General features: G+C 33.6%; 2 protein-coding genes across 8 annotated transcripts in view; both read right to left on the reverse strand.

The window, feature by feature from the left end:
* LOC128175359 (uncharacterized) overlaps positions 1 to 2,193 on the reverse strand; it is a 60,891-nt gene extending 58,698 nt beyond the window's left edge. For 6 of the 7 annotated variants that reach the window (XR_008242672.1, XR_008242670.1, XR_008242675.1 and 3 more), the window contains exon 1: positions 414 to 2,193. The gene's annotated coding sequence lies outside the window, so the exon portion shown is untranslated. The remainder of the gene's footprint in view (positions 1 to 413) is intronic. The other variant, XM_052840923.1, reaches the window with a different exon arrangement.
* A 9,299-nt stretch (positions 2,194 to 11,492) lies between these two features.
* Positions 11,493 to 22,329, reverse strand: LOC128177738 (F-box/WD repeat-containing protein 5-like). The gene is made up of 8 exons (XM_052844570.1): positions 22,206 to 22,329; positions 19,003 to 19,126; positions 18,636 to 18,881; positions 18,297 to 18,480; positions 13,481 to 13,620; positions 12,671 to 13,359; positions 12,310 to 12,522; positions 11,493 to 12,013 (listed from the first exon to the last, which is right to left on the reverse strand). Exons 1-8 carry the CDS (start codon positions 22,235 to 22,237, stop codon positions 11,770 to 11,772), a joined length of 1,872 nt encoding a protein of 623 aa, XP_052700530.1. The 5' UTR covers positions 22,238 to 22,329; the 3' UTR covers positions 11,493 to 11,769.
* Positions 22,330 to 23,500: the final 1,171 nt, after the last annotated feature.

Genomic DNA, 23,500 nt, shown 5'->3' on the forward strand with positions numbered 1-23,500 from the left:
GCAACATGTGTGCGAGCACGAGTTCGATATGAACTGGTGCACATAAGAAAACTGTGCAAGTCTGATGAACTTTTCATACATAAGGCTGAGCAGGCCATATCCAACATTCTGCCATGCTTTTCTGGAGTCCATGACCACTGTCGCAGAATGTCGTTTACGTGCAATGCCCACCTACCTACTTACAGCGCCAAATTCCTACCTTATGGAAGGCACCTGGACCTGGAACCTGAAGACATTTCCAGCTTACAGAGGGTCATCAATAAGCAGATACTGGGCCAAAACTTACCAAAAATCTGCAGACTCTTAACTACTAATAAATGTGAGAGTCTCCATCAGACAGTGTTCACTTATGCACCGAAGAATACCACTTGGGCCAGAAACTTCACCGCACTGTGTCACTCTGCAGTTCATACCTCTACTCACGGCACTGGATCTTCCTCATCTTTCATTGCCAACAAGGTCGGTGTGCGCTGGGACCATGCAGGACCATTCCACCGGAAGATGACACAGCTCGATCGCCTGAGGCAGTACCACAGCCTATGAAAGAAAACAATGAAGTACAAGACCACTCGACACTTTGGGAGGAAGAAGAAAATGAACCGAAAACTCCGAGAACTCTCCCTCTACAATAACGAAAGAGAAAACAGGGCAAATGAGCATGCGTGAGGAATTAACCGCTAAACCTTAACAGAAACATCATACTACCTTATGGAAACAGACACTGCGGATAAGGTTCATGACCCATGCATCTCCTTAACGACTTACATGTTTTCCGTGAATTGTTTACAGACTGCGGCTCAATAGACAAATGCTGTGTGTTTATACAAATTTTACAGTGACACAGATGAGAAACATGTAAATTTTTGTCAATATGATGTCCTTGTATAAAAAAATAAAATCTGTGCACTAATACTTTGTGTTGTTTGCTATTGATGACGGGGCGAAAAACCCCATACCCTGACTCGTTAAGGCTGCCTAACCAAAAATGACAAAAATTGGTCCTTTTGACCTTCCTTTCAATTTTAGATATGAATTAACTGAGCTTTCTGCTCTTCCGTTAAATTGATTTCGTAAACTGCAGACATAATTACATTAGAGATGCAGAGGTAAAAACCATGCAAATATGGTCAAGTACCTGTAATTAAGAATAAGGAAAGATCAATGGGCCATTTTAATTGATAATTTAATTAATAATCTGCTTAATTAATTAATAAAATGAAGTGATGGGGCAGCACAAGCCAAAAATACTGTTACCAAGAGCCCCCAGTGTCTGCAGGTCCGTCCATTGTGCTATTCACCAGGCTTAGTAATCACTGCCTATTCCTAGCCAAATATTAGAGTTATCTTTCCTTGGCTACAAAGTCAAAAATGAGTGTAAACAGATACAACAGAGGACAAAATCTGGCCTATTGGAACTAACAGCATCTTATGCAACACAGATATGTCACTAAAACTATTTTGGGGGGAATTTATAATTTTGACCTATGCTTGAAGGTAGCAGGGGACAGTTTTTTTGATGCATGAAATTGTGGGGTGGGGGTACCCCCATTTAGCGCTATGTTGCGGGAAAAATATAATTTGCACCTGGATCAAAATGACTTGTAACTACCTGTTAGACTTAAGGAAGGACATTAAGGTTAAAAATTTACCCAAAATGACACCCATATTTTTTTCTGGTCAAATAAAATGTCTTATTGACCCCCCTGTGTAATGTCAAAATTTTACCCATTTTGGCCCATTTAGACCCCCACCCTACCGTATTCCCTGCAGAGAGATGACCCCCGTGACAGGGTGCAACCTGTAGTCTAACATGTCCCCTCCCTGCCAGTCTGTACCGCCCCACCTCCCATCCATGTCATTTTCACACTATTTCACTTACCGTCTGCCCTACTTTCTTCTTGCATGAAAGTGAGCACACCTGTCAACAGCCGCCGTTTCGCATCTGACTCCCAAGCACCCCCTATAACACTATGGGACCTACATGCCAGGCTTGGGGTAATGCTAAATGTAATGGTAATGCATTGCAATGCATTACATGTTTTCAAAGTAATGCTAGTAATGTGTATTGCCTCAAAATTAGCATTACAAGTAATGCTAATGTAATGCATTACTTTCCAAAATCTAGTGTAATGCTGGCATTACATGGCATTACTTTGCATTTTTATGCATGTTCACTTTAAAAAATGTGATGAATAAATGAATAGTTGAAATTGAATTTGATTAAATATATTTTTCAAGAAGAAAGAAAAAAATCTAATTAAGAAAAAAATGTTTTAATTGTACATGTTTTATTAAAAAAGGTTTTTTAAACTTCATTTTTGAACTGTTTATATTACTAAAGATAACAGCACAATTTCATAACATTTTTAAGAGTGTTGTTATTAAGAGTTTTTAATCATTTAAACAATTTACTCCAATTAGTTTGCACTTCAATAAGAAATGTGTCAACAACAAACTATGCCCCCAGGATAATCTAAGTATCAAAATAATCTATTGTTATAAGAAGTGCTAAACACCCCAATCCCCTTCCCTTCACTATGTCACAATAGAATAGGAGACAGACCTGCACCTTTAAAAGCAAAATGAATGCACGATGAAAATCAATATCACTTCCAATATTATAACCCATTTGAAAATAATCTTACTTATTCTCTCTCTCTCTCTCTCTCTCTCTCTCTCTCTCTCTCTCTCTCTCTCTCTTGTATATTAATTATACTGTACATTAGTTTGGACTGATAGAAAATACAAGATTTATGTATTTAATCTATTATTGCACTTAATATATCCTAAGATAAGGATCGTCAAACAGTATTTTCCAGTCCAAGCTTAATATGACTGCTACTGCAAAACATTTATTTAGTATAGCCCGGAAGAAGGATGCATTTAAAAGATGAACCCATTGAATCTTCAATCATAAAGTGCAACAGCAATCTTTTGTCTTAAATTGTCCTCCGTAAAAAGAAATACGATTCAAATATATTAAGAAATATAACTGGGGAAAACCATCTGTTTATAAATTAAACATAGGTAATCACAGATTACAAAGCTCACCGAGACGAGACATCACCCTTATGAGACTTCACCTTTACGAGACCACCTTTATCATATTAAATGAAAATCATACTCTTTGATCTTGGATATTCATGGATTCTGTTTTTGACACAATATCGTATATCATATGTTAAAAAATTGTATTATAATCATATGTTCAGATGTTAATCAATACAATAATATAAAATTAAATATTGCATCCTATCATATTTACAACATCTATCATATAATACAATAAAATACCATAATAAACAATGATGAGAGATGATATTGTAACGTATGATATGACATTGTATTTAATTATACTTTCATGTTAAATACTGAAATCTGATTGGTTTAGACACAGTTGGTAATTCGTTCCATTACCCTCAGCGATAGCAACACACTTGGCAACGGCTAACACAACGAATTGTTAGATGCGCATTAATTATGCGCCTACGGTGTGCCGTAGAATTCACTTCATTTCTATATAAAAGCAGTAAAAGTTTCTTTAAAATTAAGACATTCAGTATAATAAAATAAATAGTGCCTCTTTGGGAGGGTAACTGTTGAAATTGACACCCCTCGAAAACCATATTCAACCTCCGCTTCGCATCGGTTGACAATGGTTGTCTCGGGGTGTCAATTTCAACAGTTACCCTCCAAAACAGGCACTATTTATAAACGTTATTGTATTTGATCACATAATACAATATCATAATATATAAAACAATATAGTAATTTATATTACAATATCATATAACATAATACATCATAACATTGAAACATATGATATTATATTGTATAATACAGTATGAAATTGTATGATACTGTATCATTTTTTATACATAATATGATATTGTATCATATGATACAATATAATTTGATACAACATTGTATCAAATCAAATGATACAAAATTATGTGATAAAGTAAAATATTATATAATACAATATTATATTATACATATTGTATCATATGATACGATACAATGTTGTTTCAAATTATATTGTATCATATGATACAATATCATATTATGTATCAAAAATGATACAGTATCAATGTGATAATATATCATATTATAAAACAATATCATATTATACAATATCGTATGATACAATATCATATAATATTACAGTATCATATTATACAATTTCATGTGATATAATTCTATATTACAGAAACTAATAGCATATTTATACAATATCATATGATACAATATTATAGAATATACAATATTGTATCATAGGATACAATATTATATTTTGCAATATCTTATGTAATAGTATAATGTGATAAAATAATAAATTAATAATACAATATAATATTATACAATATTGTATCACAAAATACAATACTATACATAACGATATCATGATACAATATCATAACATAAAATATCAAAAAAATTGATACAAAATCATATTGAATCATATAACTTTTTATAATATTACATATGATATTATATTGTATAATTTTAAACAATATTGTTTCATACCATACAATACTATATCATAGGAATCATGTTATATCATTTATCAACAAACACATCTATCTATTGAGCGGGTTTGAGTGAGGTAGGAGATTTCTTTAGCATCCTTGATAATGGAGATCAGGCTCTGCATCTGAAGCAACCTCTGCGTTTCATTTATAATATAGTTAAATCAACTATATCCAAAGCTTTTGATAGGGTTTGGCATGAGGGTATCATTCTTAAATTAAAACAGTATGGCATTTCAAGTCAAATTATTAACTGGGTAAAAAATTATCTATGGAATAGAAAACAAAAGGTAGTCTTAGATGGTTTTACATCTTCATTGGGTCCTATAACTAACTCTGGTGCCCCACAAGGATCAGTGTTAGGGCCATTCTTATTCCTATTGTACATTAATGATATTGCCTCTGACTTGTCCAATAATGTTCGACTATTTGCTGATGACACATCACTCTATGTTATTGTTGATCAGGATATTATGGAAGCAGCAGATTCTCTAACAAAGGATCTCGACAAGTTAGATAAATGGTCCAAAAAATGGATGGTTGATTTTAATCCTAAAAAAACTATAAACTTAAACTTTACTCGGAAAAATATTCCTCATCCTACTATTAAATTTGGTAATAATGGTCCTGATATTACAATACAAAATAATCATGTTCATTTAGGACTTAATTTCCAGTCTGATGCAAACTGGAAATTACATATACAAGGCATATATGAAAAGGCTTGTAGTAGATTAAACAAGTTGCGTATGCTCAAACACACACTTTGTCGCGATGCATTAATAAAATATATCTGTCCTTTATCCGACCTGTTTTAGAATATGGCGATGTTATTTGGGACAACTGCAATGACAGGGAATCAGATCTTTTAGAAGATGTTCAAATCACAGCAGCTAGAATTATCACAGGCTTAAGAATCAATTCCTCTAGAACAAAGTTGTATTATGAATTGGGATGGGATATGTTATCAGAAAGAAGAAAAGTGCACAAGTTAATTTTGTTTTATAAGATGGTAAACCACATGGTACCTACTTACCTTGAAAATCTTTTAGAACCATGTATTCCACCTATAACCCCATATCCTTTAAGAAATCATGATGAATCTACTTACACTATCCCTCAAGCCAGAACAACATCTTATTTAAAAAGTTTCATACCATCTACAGTTAAGCTATGGAATGATCTTCCACTAGCTATTAGAAGTCTTCCAAAGTTGGCTTGCTTTTCAAATGCTATTAAGAAACATTTTTTTAAGACTCCAACAAAACTTTTTAATTTAGGGAATCGGAGGGAAAACATTATACATTGTCAACTAAGAAATAATGCTAGCAGTTTAAATGCTGACTTATTTAGTGATTTTATTCGAGAAAATTCTGTTTGTGATTATTGTGGTTTTCATACTGAAAATGCAAATCATTTTTTCTTTGAGTGCCCAAAATATAATGATGAAAGAAATTGTCTATTTCATCAAATATCTATGTTAAATCTCCAAAAACCAATTACCTTAGATCTATTACTTTATGGAGATAATGATGTTTCATATGATGAAAATGTTAAATTGTTCAAGCTTGTACATGAATACATTAAAAAATCCAGAAGATTTGTGTAAAGAAAATAATGTAATTAACACATATACTGAAAATGTAAACAAAATTATGCATATACCTATATTTATATATATATGCTGTAACCTTATTGACAAAACTTGATAATTCTGTTCTACTTTTGTTATAACCGGTTTTGTCAATTTTATCTTTTTTTTCCCTCTTTTTTTCTTTTGTTCACTTTGCTACACAAAAAAATCATGTATTCTTAATTGTATCATTTAACTCCACAATTCTTGTATTTTATACATATGACTACCTTGTACCTAGTGGAGAAGGCTTAAATAGGCTTTGCCTGCTGCCCAATCCTATTATGTAAATATTATTTTGCATAATAAAATATGTTCAAATCGAAAAAAAATCAACTATGCAAGGTATCATCTATTTAACATGTGACCTGTTCCATAAAAAACTAAACCTCATCCAGCATCCGAAACCTATGGCTCAGATTCAGCATTCAAGCCTGTCAGGTGCATCAGTATACATAAGACGCATCTCCATGCAAGTTTGGTGAAGTTCAGACCAGTAATAACTAAGATATCATCATCAGAGGGCACTAGAAATTAAAACCTTAACCTGCTCCAGCATCCGCAACCTTTGGCTCAGATTCAACATCCATGCCTGTCAGGTGCATCTGTATCATAAGACACACCATCCATTCAAGTTTGGTGAAGTTAGGACCTGTAATAACTAAGATATATTTTTTAGCATCCTTGATAATGGAGATCAAGCTCTGCATCTGAAGCTTCCTCTGTGATTCATTCATATTACAGTTTAATCAACTATGCAAGTTTGAAATAGTACTATTATCAATTCAACATGTGACCTGTTCCAAAAAACTTAACCATATCCAGCATCTGAAACCTAAGGCTCAGACTCAGCATTCAAGCCTGTCAGGTGCATCAGTATCATAAGACGCACCATCCATGGAAATCTGGTGAAGTTAGGACAAGTAATAACTAAGATATAATCATCAGAGAGCACCTGTTTCAAAAACTTTAACCAGCTCTAAAAACCTTAACCTCCACCAGCATCCGAAACCTATGGCTCAGATTCAGCATTCAAGCCTGCCTGGTGCATCAGTATCATAAGACGCACCATCCATGGAAGTCTGGTGAAGTTAGGACAAGTAGTAACTAAGATATAATCATCAGAGGGCACCTGCAACAAAAACTTTAACCAGCTCTAAAAACCTTAACCTCCTCCAGCATCCGAAACCTATAGCTCAGATTCAGCACTCAAGCCTGTCTGGTGCATCAGTATCATAAGAAACACCATCCATGCAAGTTTGGTGAAGTACAGACCTGCAGTTACTTAGATATTGCTATCAAAGGGCACCTGCAACAAAAACTTTAACCTGGTCCAACAACCTTAACCTCCTCCAGCATCTGAAATTTAGGACTCAGATTCAGCATCCAAGTCTTTTAAGTCCATAAGTAGGTCCAGATGCATCATCCATGCAAGTTTGGTGAAGATAGGACAAGTAATAGCTTAGATACAGGACCTGCAACAAAAACTTTAACCAGGTCCGGACGCCGACGCCGACGCCGAGGGTATAGCATAAGCTCCCCCTGACTTCGTCTCGGTGAGCTAATAAAAGTAAGTGTCCAAAATTATAAAGATTTGTGTAATCTGGGGATATATCTATATTCAGCTTTTAAAAACCGCAACATTATTTCATAAATTGTTTTTTGTTATGCATGTTATCCTGTGTCTCTATTTCATATCTGATATTGTATCATGCCAAATGTCTATAAATATCATTTTACTTATGTAATATGTTGTTCATATTGCCACAATATGATTATATATTGTGCAAATAAAGAATGACTCTTGTTTATACATTGAATTTGAACCTGATACTGAGCATGAAGCTGTAGATATGTCAAAGAGTGTTGTATATTTGAAACAATTGCAAAAACTCTTTATTAGCTTTACTTTAAAAAAAAAAGTAATGATAATGGTAATGCATTACTTTACTCATGTAATGGTAATGTAATGCATTAAATTACTTCAAGAAAATCAAGTAATGGTAATGGTAATTTAATGCCCAAATTAATGAAGTAATGGCAATGTAATGCATTACTTTACAATGTAATTCGCCCCAAGCCTGCTACATGCTTTACACCAAAATACAGGAATGACTCCCTGCTACCATAAAATTATCACCTATAATCAATTCACTAATTTTCATAGAACATACAGGCCCTCAAATACAGTAACACTCATTTTTACTAAAATATTGACGGGTACTTTATGCGAAACTGTCCCTTGCTACCTTTCGTTCTGGTGATTGATAACTCTTACTCAGAAATTTCGATTGATAACTCGTACTCTATACAAAATTGATTATGACATTGATTTAATGAAATGATAATTTGTAATAGTATTAATGGTTAGGAAAGGCACATGCATTTTTTATTTGTTATTTTACAGAAGTGTGCAATCTATGATAAATATTTTTAGTTTTGAACGAATTTTGTCATAATGTATGCCCCCCTCCTTTACAATGGTGTAATTTTATCTAAGTTTTTGCATAAAAATTTGACCAATTAATGACACTGCATTTGTTTTAATCTTTTACGATGAGGAATATTTGTGCAAAGGTTGGGAAAATTCTATTGGAAGGTGTTTTTTTTAATTTACTAGAAAATTGAAATGGAGTGCACACACACACACACACACACACATACGAACACACACACGCACGGTAGCGATGCTATATCCCCTTCGCAACAAGTTGCGCGAGGGGATAATAATATCTCAGTTTTTGTGAATACTAGTAATTAAAATGTTTTCCTTTGTACAATTGAATCCCCAATGTGGCTCCACACTACTCCTAAAGATTTTCATTTGAACAAATTTGGATCTACACTATCTGAAGTTGCTTTCACTAAAGTTACAGATTTTCTAGGCAAATGTTTTTTTTGTTCTTTTTTTGTTTTTGTTTTTTTAAAGATTTAAAGATATTTTCTATATATTCCTATCTAAAAATTTGTCTCTGAGAAGAAGATTTCTTTAAGATTTACTCTTAATATTCCTCTGTAAAAATTTGTTTCCCCATTGTGGCCCCATTCTACCCCAAAGGGTCATGATTTTCACAATTTTGAATTTCACTACCTGAGAATGCTTCAATCCTACCCTCGGGAGTCATGATTTTCACAACCTGGAATTTACACAACCCAAGGATGCTTCCACACAAGTTTCAGCTTTCCTGGCTGATTGCTTTCTGAGAAGAAGATTTTTAAAAATTTACTCTATATATTCCTATGTAAAAAGTCGACCCCCAATGTGGCCTTACCCTACCCCCAAGGGTCATGATTTTCACAACTTTGAATCTACACTACGTGAGGATGCTTCCACACAAGTTTCAGCTTTCCTGGTCTTATGGATTGTGAGATTTTTGAAAATTTCTCGAAATTTTTCAATAATTCCTAATCATCTCCCTTTGCAACAAGGCGTGGTCCTTAATTTTCACAACTTTGAATCCCCTTAGGCTAAGGATGCTTTGTGCCAGGTTTGGTTGAAATTGGCCCAGTGGTTCTTGAGAAGATGTTGAAAATGTGAAAGGTTTACAGACAGACAGACGGACACACTGACAAAATGTGATCAGAATAGCTCACTTGAGCTTTCAGCTCAGGTGAGCTAAAAAAAACAACTGAAGCCATATAGCTCTAGGGAAACTGGCAATTAAAAAGCATTATTGACTTAATAGTTTATACAATTCAATAACATTGATTTTATTTGTAATAAAAAAATTCAATTTTTAGGTAACGGAGATTGAGCATACCATAAACATTATTTGGTCCCTTACAAATTGATAAATATCAGAAACATAATTTTTAAGTAACGAAGATTGAGCATACCATAAACATTATTTGGTCCCTTACAAATTGATAAATATCAGAAACATAACAGATATTAATATTTGACATAAAGTTAGGAACCTTTTGAGTAAATAGTGAATAAATGAAAAAGTTCCTATCAAAAACCTCATGTCTATTTTGTAAAAGTTCAATGCATTTAAGTACTCATCCTTATTTGGCATTTCTTGTATTTGTATTGTTATATATTTTTGTACTGTTGGAAGTGTGGAGGACAATGTATACTGGACAGCTTTCTTATTCTTATATACAATCATCAATGTGTAACTGAAAGTAATTGAAAAGTAACTTGAATTACATTTCTTTTTTGAAAGTAATTAAATTACCATTTTATGTTATTGAAAAATAGGCAAATTACTTACACATTACTTTCAATTACATCAAAATTTGTAATTAATTACACTCAATTACCATTACAAATTACCATTACCCCATCCCTGATCAGATTATATAATACTGTATCATGATATCATATTGTGTCATATCATACAATATAGTATCATGATATTGTATGATTGTATCGTAACCTGATATCATTTAATATACCATATTGATGTCAAACATGATACAATATCTTATGACATTAAATCATGATACAATATCTTGCAATGCAAATTATACAATTCATTTCATAATATGATATTGTATCATATGATTTGATATCATAAGATATTGTGTAATTTTTGAAATCATTATTGCATATTATATATCACACGTAGTTTATAGGTTCCTCAAGTCTATATTTTAGATTTTAGATTTCTGGCAAATTTTACTGTATTTCGGTTTGAATTCATGCTCTCTATCATTTTCAAATCTTATCAAACATACATTGTAGGCATCATTTGAAGGTATTCAAGAGAGCACTAATATCATTAGATAGAGACTTCTAGATAGTTTATGAAACATGAGCGTTTATAAATGTGGTCATAAGTAATTTTGTAAAACTTATCCCTTGTGTGCAGCGATAAAGTATCAAAATAAATTAAGAACTCAAAGAACAGAAGAAAAAAATGCATAATTATGAATTAATGTCAGCTTTAATATTCAGGTAGAAATATCCTTGGATTAAAACATTCTTAATGGTGAGCGATAAGGCCCATGGGCCTCTTATTAAAAAGTTATTAGCAGCTTTGTTAGCCCTTATACAATATTGAAGTGCTACTCTTTGACACATTATTATTTCAAATTTCTTGATAAATTTTAAACTTTTGACCCAACCATTGTTTGTTTAAATTAATAAGAGACTAGCTATTCTTGTACAGATCTTAAGGAAGCTAATTTTTAAGTGATCAACAAATCACTCATCAGAACTACCTCAAATTTTCTTAAATGATTTTTTAGATATGAACTATTATTTAGTAACGAAAAATTTCAAAACATTTTAGCTTTAAATTTTGAAAATTTTCCTACATATTTATACTCTCTTTCTCAAGGACATTGTAAAGTGTAAAGATTGCCACGACTATCCAGCCCTCTTCAATAATTTATCATGTTTTATTAATTATCATACATGTACAACAGCAATATTGGTTTATTTATACACAAAAAGAAATAATACAAATACCAGCATTTAGGAGAGTGTGTATACTAAAAAAATAACTAGAAAGAATGGCTCAAAGTTTCATCAAAAAAGGGGGGGGGGGTGCAAAACAGCTTTGCATTTCAAGATTGTTGGCATTGGTCCCAGTGATCACAGATAAATGGTTCCTCAGATTCCACTGTACCCTGGATCGTTTGAGTACTTTCACAGACTCAGAATTTCCTTACAAATTTGTCTGCTTCGATCGAAGCGGTTTCAAAGTTAGGGCGTAACTTCCTGATCTCTGACCTGGACCTCCAAATCTTGATGGTGTTGTCATCACTGACCGTGACCATGTACTCCTGGTTGGCAGGGTTGAACCCTACTGCATTCACCACTCCCCAGGAGTGCTCATACACTGCTATGTTGTTTTTGTAATGCTTATCCCACAGATATGCTCGTGCATCTTCACTACCACTACAATCAAAACAATTTCCTTTTAGATTGCAAATTTTTAAAAAAAATCAGCTGATGTAACAGCAACAACAAATAAGAGAACATTTTTATGGAATTTTGAGGAAACTTGCTTAGTTTTTTAATTCATTTTGTAAAATGTAATTTTTTGTTTTAAATTCCATGGTTCTCAAGGAGAAGTCAAAATTGTAAAAAGTTTACATGATTTTATCATTGCTTATTGCATATGCATGAATTCAAATATCATCTTTATGCTCTATTGTTAATATGTACCTGCATCACTTAATCAATTGCATTACCTTCCAACATAGTCACTGCTGACATCCAGAAATACAAAACAACACATGGTGGAAGGGGAATATCCCTTGTGACCTACATATTGCACGCCCTCATTTTTTAAGGTAAGCAGGTCAATCACCAAGATCTCTATAGAAGGTGAAAGGTCAGGGGTTGCCCAGGGGTCATTTCTGTCTACTTTACCAATCCAAGGACGATAATTAAGATATAAATACCTGCAAAGTAATCATGAACATTAACATACTTACAGAAGTAACCATAAGCCAATTGTATTGTATGTTATGATAATTATAAATTATTGAAGGATCACATCTTAAGATGTTTTTAACAGATAGAACTTTGAGTTTTGAGACAACCACTTGCCTAGAATCTCTTGAGAGACATAATCCTGTCACATGTCCGAACAGATCAATCAGATGATCTGGTTTGTCTGATTTTCTAAGAGGTTGCACATGAATATCATTGTTACTAAAATTAACCACCATATGGTGATTTTCCTCGGATATTTCCATCTCATCCATCTCACTGCTGAAAGACATCTGCTTGGACAAAGTTTCTGAACTTACGTTTTTAATTCCCAGCTGATGGAGTGCGACAGCAAACTCTCCAGTAACAAATATCAAGTTTTTCAGAGAGGTACCTGGTGGTGATTCATGATCTTCCAGTTTGACACTGGCACATGAAATGCATGGATTCCTGGGCTTAGTGCTGGCTCCACTTTTCCACTCTTCAAACGATGTCCTCAAACAATTACAACTGTGGTCAATGTTCACACTTGTTGACTGATTTTCATTGTGATTAATGTTACAGTTACAACAAATGTTCAGAGCTTCCTCCTTTTTACTCTCTGTTTTCATTGCAATATCTTCTGTTCCATGACAAGTTTTCAGCAGTGATGATGAAGAACTTTTTGTATCAGTACTAGACACATGGGCCACTGTCAAAAATTTGATTAGGCTGGCTGTTTCACTGGAGAAAGTGAACAGGTTTTGTCCTATGCCTTCCTCCACTACTGGAGTTTTATCATTCGGTAATGGTGAATTCTTATCAACCTGAAAGAGTATCACCATATTGATTCTGGCAAAAACAGTGAAAATAATTTGTTCTTAATCTTTAAACAATTACATGTACATGTATTCAAAAAAATGATGAAGCCTAATACATAAACTCTACCTGAAATGATTCAATCTGAACAGTGGTTGCAAATCTATCTAAGCTTATTTCTAGATATCCTCCAAGGAATGTATTGTCATCCAGCCAAGCTCCAAACAGCTGGGAGGGATCCATAGAAACTACTCTTAAAATCTGTAAATCTGAAGAAAGAACAAAATATTTTGTACATGTACTACAATCACAGCCACAATTCAATTTATCTTATGAATTCATGTAACTTTATTTACACTGAAAGAAATGTACAAATGAATGATGATTGACAAAATAATTAAAGGATGATGCATAATACCGACCCCAGTAAATTGGCAAAGACATAAACTTTGGAAGTTTCGTTTTACATTTTACATGAACATAATCTGCGATATATGTACCCTAATAGAATCCCTTTCTTACCTAAGATACAACAATCACATGGGAGATATACATCATTATTCATGGTAGGGGTACACTATTTACATTTTATTCCTGATCAGTAGACTTTTCATCCCTGCCCCACATTTGAAAGCCTTTAAAATACAGGAGCACATTTAGGTGCATTTTTCTCCTTCAGCTGGTCATTTATTTTGTCCAGAAAGTAGAAAAATGTACCTGACTGCACTCATGACAAATGTAACCTCTAAAAAAATGCAAAAGTCCAGTGCATGGGCCTTCCCCATTATAAACTGATTTTGTTTACCTGATGTAAACTTGCTTTACCTGTCATAATGCTACGTCTATAATACACGTCATAGATTTAGGTGAGGGTGAACTTATGTGCATAAATTATTTGTAAGTTGTATTTTGAGCGGATTTTATTTCTGATCACTAAGTTTTTACTCAACTGCAGAGATTTTTGCAATTAACAAAGTCACAAAATATGTTAACGAGTCTTGTACGAACTGCGATATCAACTATTGTACCAAGGTCTACCCATTCTATTCATATTTATTCACTGAAAGAACAGGGTTGCAAACTGGAACAAAATTCATTGTTACAGGATCTACAAAATCATTAATAGTGTGTCAACCATTACCAAAAAAAACAAAAAACCATGATCAAAGCTATTTTTAAAACACTAATCAGGATGTTTAATTTTTCTTTACTCTTGTTTTAAAATTATTAAAATCATGGTAGATTTTTAAAAATTCATTGTATAAACATACATTGTATTAGGTAATCACAGATTACAAAGCACACCAAGGAGAGGCATCATCTTTATGAGGCATTGGCATCAACTTTATGAGACCACCTTTTTATATGATATCATATTATATGAAAATCAAAGTTAATGATCTTGGATACTCATGGATACTGTATGCATACATATCGTATATCGTTTGTTAAACAAGAGGCCCATGGGCCACATTGCTCACATGAGCAACAATACACATTATAAAATCAGCTTTACAGAGTAATATAAAAAAAAAAAATATGGACAATGTAGTCTAACAGATCCTGTATATTAAAACATTAATTTTTTCCCTTGATATTCTGTTCATCATTGATCCCTTTCTGTCACAGTATAGTCATTTTACATATTGAGCATTACAGTTCTCAAAAAGATCTAAATCAAATGGGATATAAACCTACATCAAACTTATGAAGCCCAAGAAATGTCCAGAAGCCAAAGTCTAAACAATTCTAAAGAATCAAAAATTTGTCAAAATGCTTGCATATATGCTTGTAAAACCATATATTATAACATTTGAGTTTTGGTGAATTTAAGATGTTTTTCTTAGTAAAATTGGACCCCCTCCCCATATGGCTCCATCCTACTCCTGAAAAATATGATTCTGACAAATTTGCATCCATACACTATCTAAAGTTGCTTTCACTAATGTTGCACCTTTTGTAAGAAAATGTTGTTTTTATTAGAAAAAGATATTTCTCAATATATTCCTTTGTAAAGATTTAACCGGTCCCCATTGTGCCCCTACCCTACCCACAGGGATCATAATTTGACCAAACTTGAATCTACCCTACCTGATGCTACTTCACACAAGTTACAGCTTTTCTGGCCAGTCCTGATCTGAGTAGAAAATTTAAAATAAAATTTCTTTTTATATTCCTATGTAAAAAGTTGACCCCCCCCCCTCCCATTGTGTCCCCACCTTACCCCCAGGGACCATTATTTGAGTAAACTTGAATCTTCACTATTTTAGGATGCTTCCATGCAAGTTTCAGCTTTTCTGGCCTAATGGTTTTTTAGTAGAAGATTTTCAGAGATTAACTCTATAAATTTCTATGTAATACTTTGATCTCCCATTGTGGCCCCATCTTACACCCGGGGACCATGATTTGAACAAAATTGAATCTAAACTATCTGAGGATGCTTCCACACAAGTTTCAGCTTTTCTGTTCAAATGGTTTTTGAGAAGAAGATTTTTAAAGATTAACTCAATATACTCCTATGTAAAACTTTGATGCCCCCCCCCCCATTGTGGCTCCATCTTAACCCCGGGGACCATGATTCAAACAAACTTGAATCTACACTATCTGAGGATGCTTCCACACAAGTTGCAGATTTTCTGGCCAAATACTTTTTGAGAAGAAGATTTTTTTAAGATTAACTCTATATACTCCTATGTAAAACTTCGACCCCGACCCCCCCCCCCCCCCATTGGGGCCCCATCTTACCCCCGGGACCATTATTTGAACAAATTTGAATCTACTCCATCTGAGGATGCTTCCACACAAGTTTCAGTTTTTCTTGCCAAATGGTTTTTGAGAAGAAGATTTTTAAAAAATATCACCAAATTTTCAATAAATTTTAATTATTTCCCCTTAAAATAGGGCGTGCCCTTTTATCTTAACAAACCAAGTTTGGTTGAAATTGGCCAAGTGGTTCAGGAGAAGAAGTAAAAAATGTTAAAAGTTTACAGACAGACAGACAGACGGACGAATGGACGGGCAGATGGACGCCGGACAAAAAGTGATTAGAAAAGCTCACTTCAGCTTTCAGCTCAGGTGAGCTAAAAATTGTATGGTAATCATATGTTCATTTTATACGTATTATAAGATACAATGTTTATCAAGACAATAATATAAAATACGATATTGCATCCTATAATACTTACAATATATATCAAAATACAATACTATACATAACAATATCATATAATAAAATATCATATCTTAATGTACAAAAAATGATTATTCTGACACAATATCATATCGTATCATATAACTTTTTACAATATAATATATGATATAATATTGTATCATATCATACCATACAATACTATATCATAGGAATCATGTTATACCATTTTATAAGAAACACATCTATCAAGCAGGTTTGAGTGAGGTAAGAGATTTTTTTTAGCATTCTTGATACATGGAGATAAGGCCTTGCATCTCAAGCTACAATGTACCTCTGCGATTTATGTATATTAAAGTTAAATCAACTAAGCTAGTTTGAAATAGTAGATGTACTATTATCTGTAAAACATGTGACATGTTCCAAAAAACATCCAGCATCTGAAACCTAGGGCTAAGATTCAGCATTCAAGCCTATCAGGTGCATCAGTATTATAAGATGCATCATCCATGCAAGTTTGGTGAAGTTAGGATCAGTAATAACTAAGATATAATCATCAAAAGGCACCTGCTCCAAAAACTTAAACCAGCTCTAAAAACCTTAATCTCCTCTTACATCTGAAACTTATGGCTCAGATTCAGCATTCAAGCCTGTCGGGTGCATCAGTATCATAAGACGCACCATCCATGCAAGTTTGGTGAAGTTAGGACCAGTAGTAGCATAAAATTACAATCAGAGAGCACCTGTACCAAAAACTTTAACCTGCTCCAAAAACTTTAACCTCCTCCAGCATCTGAAATTTATGGCCCAGATTCAGCGTCTAATTCTTTCAAGTCTATAAGTAGGTCAAGATGCATCATCCATGCAAGTTTGATGAAGATAGGACAAGTAATAACTTAGATACAGGACCTGCAACAAAAACTTTAACCAGGTCCGGACGCCAATGCTGGGGGTATAGCATGAGCTCCCCCGACTTCATCTTGGTGAGCTAAAAAGGGGCCGTTTGCATATATATAGGGATATCATTGTTTAGGGTTAACTGCATATTGTACAGTGACCCATTAGACCAATTTCACCATTAATATGCTATACATGGTCAAATATTTTATCTATTATGTTTTGTAGTATATTCTCACTATATAACACTATATAGAAGAATAGTCAATAAATGAAATATTAGCATGTTCAAAAATATTGACCAGTCTAGGAATGATATCGAGAGAATATTCCCACGCTTTTAATAAATTACTTCTGATTTGTCGATTCCTTGACAGTGACGTGAATAAACCTTTGCGACTCCAAAACAAGGTGATTTCACGCAATCAATTAAGGCAATTAAACAACGGACGATCAATGTAGGGGTTTGCTAGCATAACAGATACAAGGATTTGCAATTTACTGAGGAGTAAACACAGATAGAATATCTGTAGCATAATTTCTAAGGGCAACAGAATATTATCAAAGACCTTTTAATGCCGACGATATTTAGAAAATGAACTTTTTGCAAAATTGACCTCATGATTTCTATGTTGAGCTGAGAAAATATTACAGCGATTTGTTTACAAACCCTTTCTTCAATATGGTTTGTTTTTTCATACAATAAAAACAAATGTTGATTGTTGTTTTGAAAAATTTTTATTAGCCCCCTTGGGACAAATATAAATGTATTTTCTTCTGCTTTGTGATGGGCAATATTTCGTCCCTCGAAGGCTAATATTTTCAATGTTGCCCTTAACCCCGGCCAATATTTATACATAATTATATATGTATAATATAATTCATATTTGAGGGACCTACTATGCATGAGGGATAGAATAGCTACAAAGCCTCTTCTGTCCATAAAATCAGTTGTTTTGACACTTGAAACTAGAAGCATGGTGTCGCTTTTGTTGAAGCAAGAGAACTGGGTGAAGTCCCAGCCCAGCAGCTCACGGAAGTCCTTGGTATATTTAAGATTTGTTGGATACCCCACCTGCCAAATCTACAACAAATTGACACAAAATAATCGAACGATTGTAAGAGATATTCAAAGTCTAGGACACAAATTGAGTGCTTGTTCTTGTCGCTTTTATTGTAATCAAAAATAGAACCAGGTAAACAAAAAGACCTATTGCACTTAAAATGGAGTAACATCACCTTAATTGAAGCATCTTTGGAAGTAGTAGAGAACATGTCGCCGCGGTTTGAGAAGCTGACATGGAGAACTTCATCACTGTGGTCCATCAGAGTTTCACTGAGGATCACAGGGCAGTGGTAGAACAGACGTCTGTACTCCTGGTACCAACTGTCTCTCCCCGGTGGAAGCTCCACCCCACAAATACTCCACCGTCGCCACAGCAATGCCTTCCAAAGGCTCTCATCATACGCTACTCTGCACCATACCTGTACATCAAATATCAAATGCATCAATAGGAAAATTTTCCTTTCACAAAACTATTGAATATAATTTGAATATTCTCACATGTTTTATTCAATAATAATCGGATAATTTCAAGATTATTACCTTGCAAGTCTGTGTAACCGCCACTAAACTTGTCGCCTCTAGATAAGAGAATATTTGCAATAGTAAGGACTCTGGAATATCTGTCCATAGTGAACACGTGTCTCCATTATCTTCAGATGTGTTTCTGAAGATGGAAAGATTTAACAGTGCAATTGTTATAAAGTTGAATTACTATTTATCATACATGTTAACCTCCAGAGGTGAAAAAGAGGTAGATTTCGAACCAAAAAAGCGGTAGCATTGCGCGCAGTCTTTTTCGTGTATATTTCAAAACACATATTTTTATATACTACATAAGTTGTAAAGGTTTCTGAAAAGTAACTTACGATACCAACTACAATATAAAAGACTTTTAAAATTTAGAAATATCAACACATGCAATAAAAAGTTTGCATGCATTAACCATCAAATTCATTATGCTAATTTTTATGTGGAAAAATTTTTTGAGTCCAGACTTCAACAATTGACTAAGTTTTTTTCAGTAAAAATAGATTAATCCTAACATATTAAGAGAAGTAAGAACTAGTAAGAAATTGTATTTTCTTTTTCAATGTCAAAAACGATGTTTACATGCTTTAAATATCACAAATAATGCAATGTTGCAATAAACTGGAAGTCAAGTTTACTGTTATGGCCAAGTTAAAAGATATATTCAGGCATCGTTAAAGGCACTTGTTGAATTGCGAAGCTTCCTTATCCTTGGCAAGGATATTATTGGCATGTCTTGTAACTAATGTAATCGCTGGAAGTGGCTTCTCTCATCATTCAATGTAATACACATGCTTAAAAACTTATCATTCCCCCAACTTCAAAAAATGTTTGTATGCCTCTGATTCAAAGTCACGCACTAATTTCAAACCCGATGAGATTTTTGGTCAACAATTGCTTCCATAATGGCTATCTATTAAAACAAAGAGCGTATTTTGAAGAAAAGCAGTAGATGTTCTAATAAAAGAGGTAGGTGGGAGACAGAGCTTAAAAGCGGTAGACTTCCACGTAAATCAGTAGAGTCAACATGTATGTGTTTATAATAAATAAATATATAAATCATAATAAATTTTTATAATGATAATTTGTCATATTAGTTTATAATACTCATGAGATGTCTATATCCTTTATTAATCATTATCAAAAATAGAATAGTAATGTTTAAGTACTAATTAAATGTTAAAAAAAATAAACATATCATTTAATGAACTGTTTAAAACTCATGATTAAAGATATTGATAAAAACAAAGTAATGGGATGGCCAGCCTCCTTTAAAAACAAGAGGCCAATAGGCCTTAATGGTCACCTGAGTACCATAGCCCATACACAAACTTGTTGAGGAGTCTCATAGTCATATATGCATTTAAATAAGTTTCATTCTGGAGTAAAAAATTATAATATTGTAATGACGACCACCTCCTGCCTGAAATCTTTCAAAAAGGACTATCAAACCTATAATTTTAGCAAAAATTAAAACAGCCTGAACCCCTGACCCAGGGGCCATGAATTTAATGATTTAGGTAGAGGAGTTTGTGGACATCATAACCATGCATTCAATTTTTTCCCCACATGTGTGGGAGTAAAGAAGATTTTCTAAGATTTAATACATTTACAACATATGGCTACACTGACCCCGTCCAAGGGCCTAAACCCCAGTCCCTGGGGTTTAGAATTTCACAAATTAGGTAGAAGACTTCATGGACAAGATTTTCTAAGATCTAAATATTAAATACATTTTTACTATATGGCCATATTGGCCCCACCCTAGATCCTGAACCCCTGACCCAGAGGCCATGACTTTCACAATTTTGGTAGAGGGCTTCATGGACATCTTAACCATTTATTCAGTTTTTTCCTCACATGTGTGGGAGTAGAGATGAAGATTTTTGAAAATTTTGCTTTTTTTTGCATATTTGGCCCTGCCCGTGGCGCCCTGGGGTTGGTAGAGCCATGAATTTCACAATTTAAATTCTTCTTACCATAGAGATGCTTCACACCAAAAATGATAACAATTGGCCTCGTAGTTTTCAAGAAGTTAAAATTGTAAAATTATTAATGCACGACGCACAACGACAGATGAAGACCAATTGCATTAGGTCACCTAGCTAATTCAAATTCAATTCTTGATTTTGAATTTTTTTACATAAATCTGCATTAATATGTTTCAAATGCAACAACTTTTAGTTAAGAAGTTGTTCTATTTGTCTATAGTTTGTAAGATCCCTAGGAAGTTCTGGATATATTGAGGGATCAATCTCCATTAATCTTCCAATCAGTTACAGAAAAAGTTGCTTACCAAAAGTTGTTACATTTCATCTATTCTAATGCAAATTTATATCAAAAATTTCAAAATAACATTTTTTCATTTTTTGCACTTTAAAGCAATATGACCTGCACTTTTCATGAAGAATTTTTTTAACAAAAATGTTATTTTCTACTAAAATGACAAAAATATCATGGTTTTTAAATTTCTTTTCGCCAAATTTTTGTGAAAAGGGCTGTTCAGGAACCTTAATTGGAGCGAAATTGAATTATTGTTGTCCTATACAAAAATGGATTTGCTATATGTTCCTTTGAAGAGATATCTTTTCTCTGACAAAAATTAATGATTTTTTCCAACCTTATTTATCATAAAAGTTTAAGTTACATGCAGACTTATCGTACTAACAGGTTTATGCAGCAAAATAAAATTTTAAAAAATAAAGCTCATATTGCTTTAAATTTATATGGATGCAATAATGTTTAAAATATAGAAAAGGTCTGTTACGAAAATTCAGGGAAAGTGAAGTCGAAACACCGGTCGAAGCGTAAATCGTCTTTGGTTCTGACATTTTTACGTTTTCCAGAATCAAAATATGAGGACTTGCGAAGAGAGGAGAAGTGGATGTAGGCTATGCCTGTCCACTTCTCAAGAGAGAATAACCTAGCTGTTTATAGCAGATACTTTATGTAAGACTAGTCATAAACTGAGTTATTTATAGCATAACAGATTCAGTATTTTTTTAAGCATATGTATACGATTATAAGATGAAGAATTCTTGAAGGAATCCAGGTACAAAACACATACCTATCAACATATAGAACAATCTCAGACAGGGACGTATAAATTATGTCACACTCACTGGAACAATTAAAACTTCTGTAGTAAATAAAAGATTAACAATGAAGAGATCATGCAGATATGTTGCTTAGTACTTGTATAAAAAATATAATACCCTCTTTGTTCTTCAATGCAATGCAAAGGCATAATTTAACTGCTAAATCCCCCCACCATCCGAGCTGTCAAATTTTCATCTCGAATTTCTTGGTGGCAGGGGATAGTTTCGAACGAAAGACCCGGGTCAAAATTTTGAAATAAAGGGAGAACCTGAGGTTTGGCTGGTTATTTGAGGTGTATAAATTGCTAGAATATTTATTGCATTCATTTTGTGGATAGAGGGGCTCATGTCAATTTCATTGATATATGACACTTTAATGCTGGTAGCACTTTTCATCAGATATGGAATGAAAATGCGAAACTATGGCCAACATTTTCACTTTCGGTTTTGTGCTTGAAAAGTAGGGTGGGTTCAGAACACGAAATGTCACACGAAAAGAAGGTGATTGACCCCCTTTCAATTGGTGATTATTTGCATGCGTATACATTATGCTACTAATCCTATGGTAGTTTATGGCAGTTGCTCGGGACTGGAGCGGGGTGCTGGACCCGTGAGAATGTGAAAAAGGAAAATTTTTCAGAAAATTTTGAGACCGTCCCTGGCTATTCTATATAGTGCTATTTGTAAGTTGTACTTGTTTTATTCTGATATGTCTAAAAATTCTCAAGAGTCGGGACCATGTTTCCCCTGCATGCAAACCAATTTTAGTGAAACGGAATAGGTGGTAGTGACAAGCAGAGAAACACACCCATGAAGTTTAAGTAATAAAGCACACCCGTACACGTAATAGAGTACGGGACGGTGTAAAAGTAGTCCGGGACATATGTCACGGACATATGTCCCGCGATGTCCCAGTTTCGTATTTCGCGTATAACTTATTTTCCAGTTATTTTTTTCAAAACCCATTAATCAGATATCAAAAAGCATCTTTATTTTAGTCGATTGTATTATTTCTGCTACATATAAAACACTAATAAGTTAAAAATCGCCAATTTTCCTTCGCCAAAAGTGTAAATGTAGTCCCGAGAAATCGACTATGTTTTTCGATTTCCGGTTTTTGTTTTGCCTTTGTTTTTACATTAAATAAACATAATTCTATAAGTTTATATACTGTATTTAAATATCAAACATTGATTTACAATATAAACATAATTATTAAGTTATTCTCAATCCCTAATGAAATTGTTTACGCATTTCTTCGCGGGACATTGCAGTTCATAAGAAACAGATAAGAAAAAGTAAAACCGAAAACCCAGCAGGGGTTGTGTATACATTTCCGCATCACGGATCAGTAAATGATGTTAGCCGGTACATGTATATAATTCAATTCAATGGTTTATTGAAATCACCAT

The sequence above is a fragment of the Crassostrea angulata genome, chromosome 3 (assembly GCF_025612915.1).
Source record: "Crassostrea angulata isolate pt1a10 chromosome 3, ASM2561291v2, whole genome shotgun sequence".
In the NCBI taxonomy this organism is placed as follows: domain Eukaryota; kingdom Metazoa; phylum Mollusca; class Bivalvia; order Ostreida; family Ostreidae; genus Magallana; species Magallana angulata.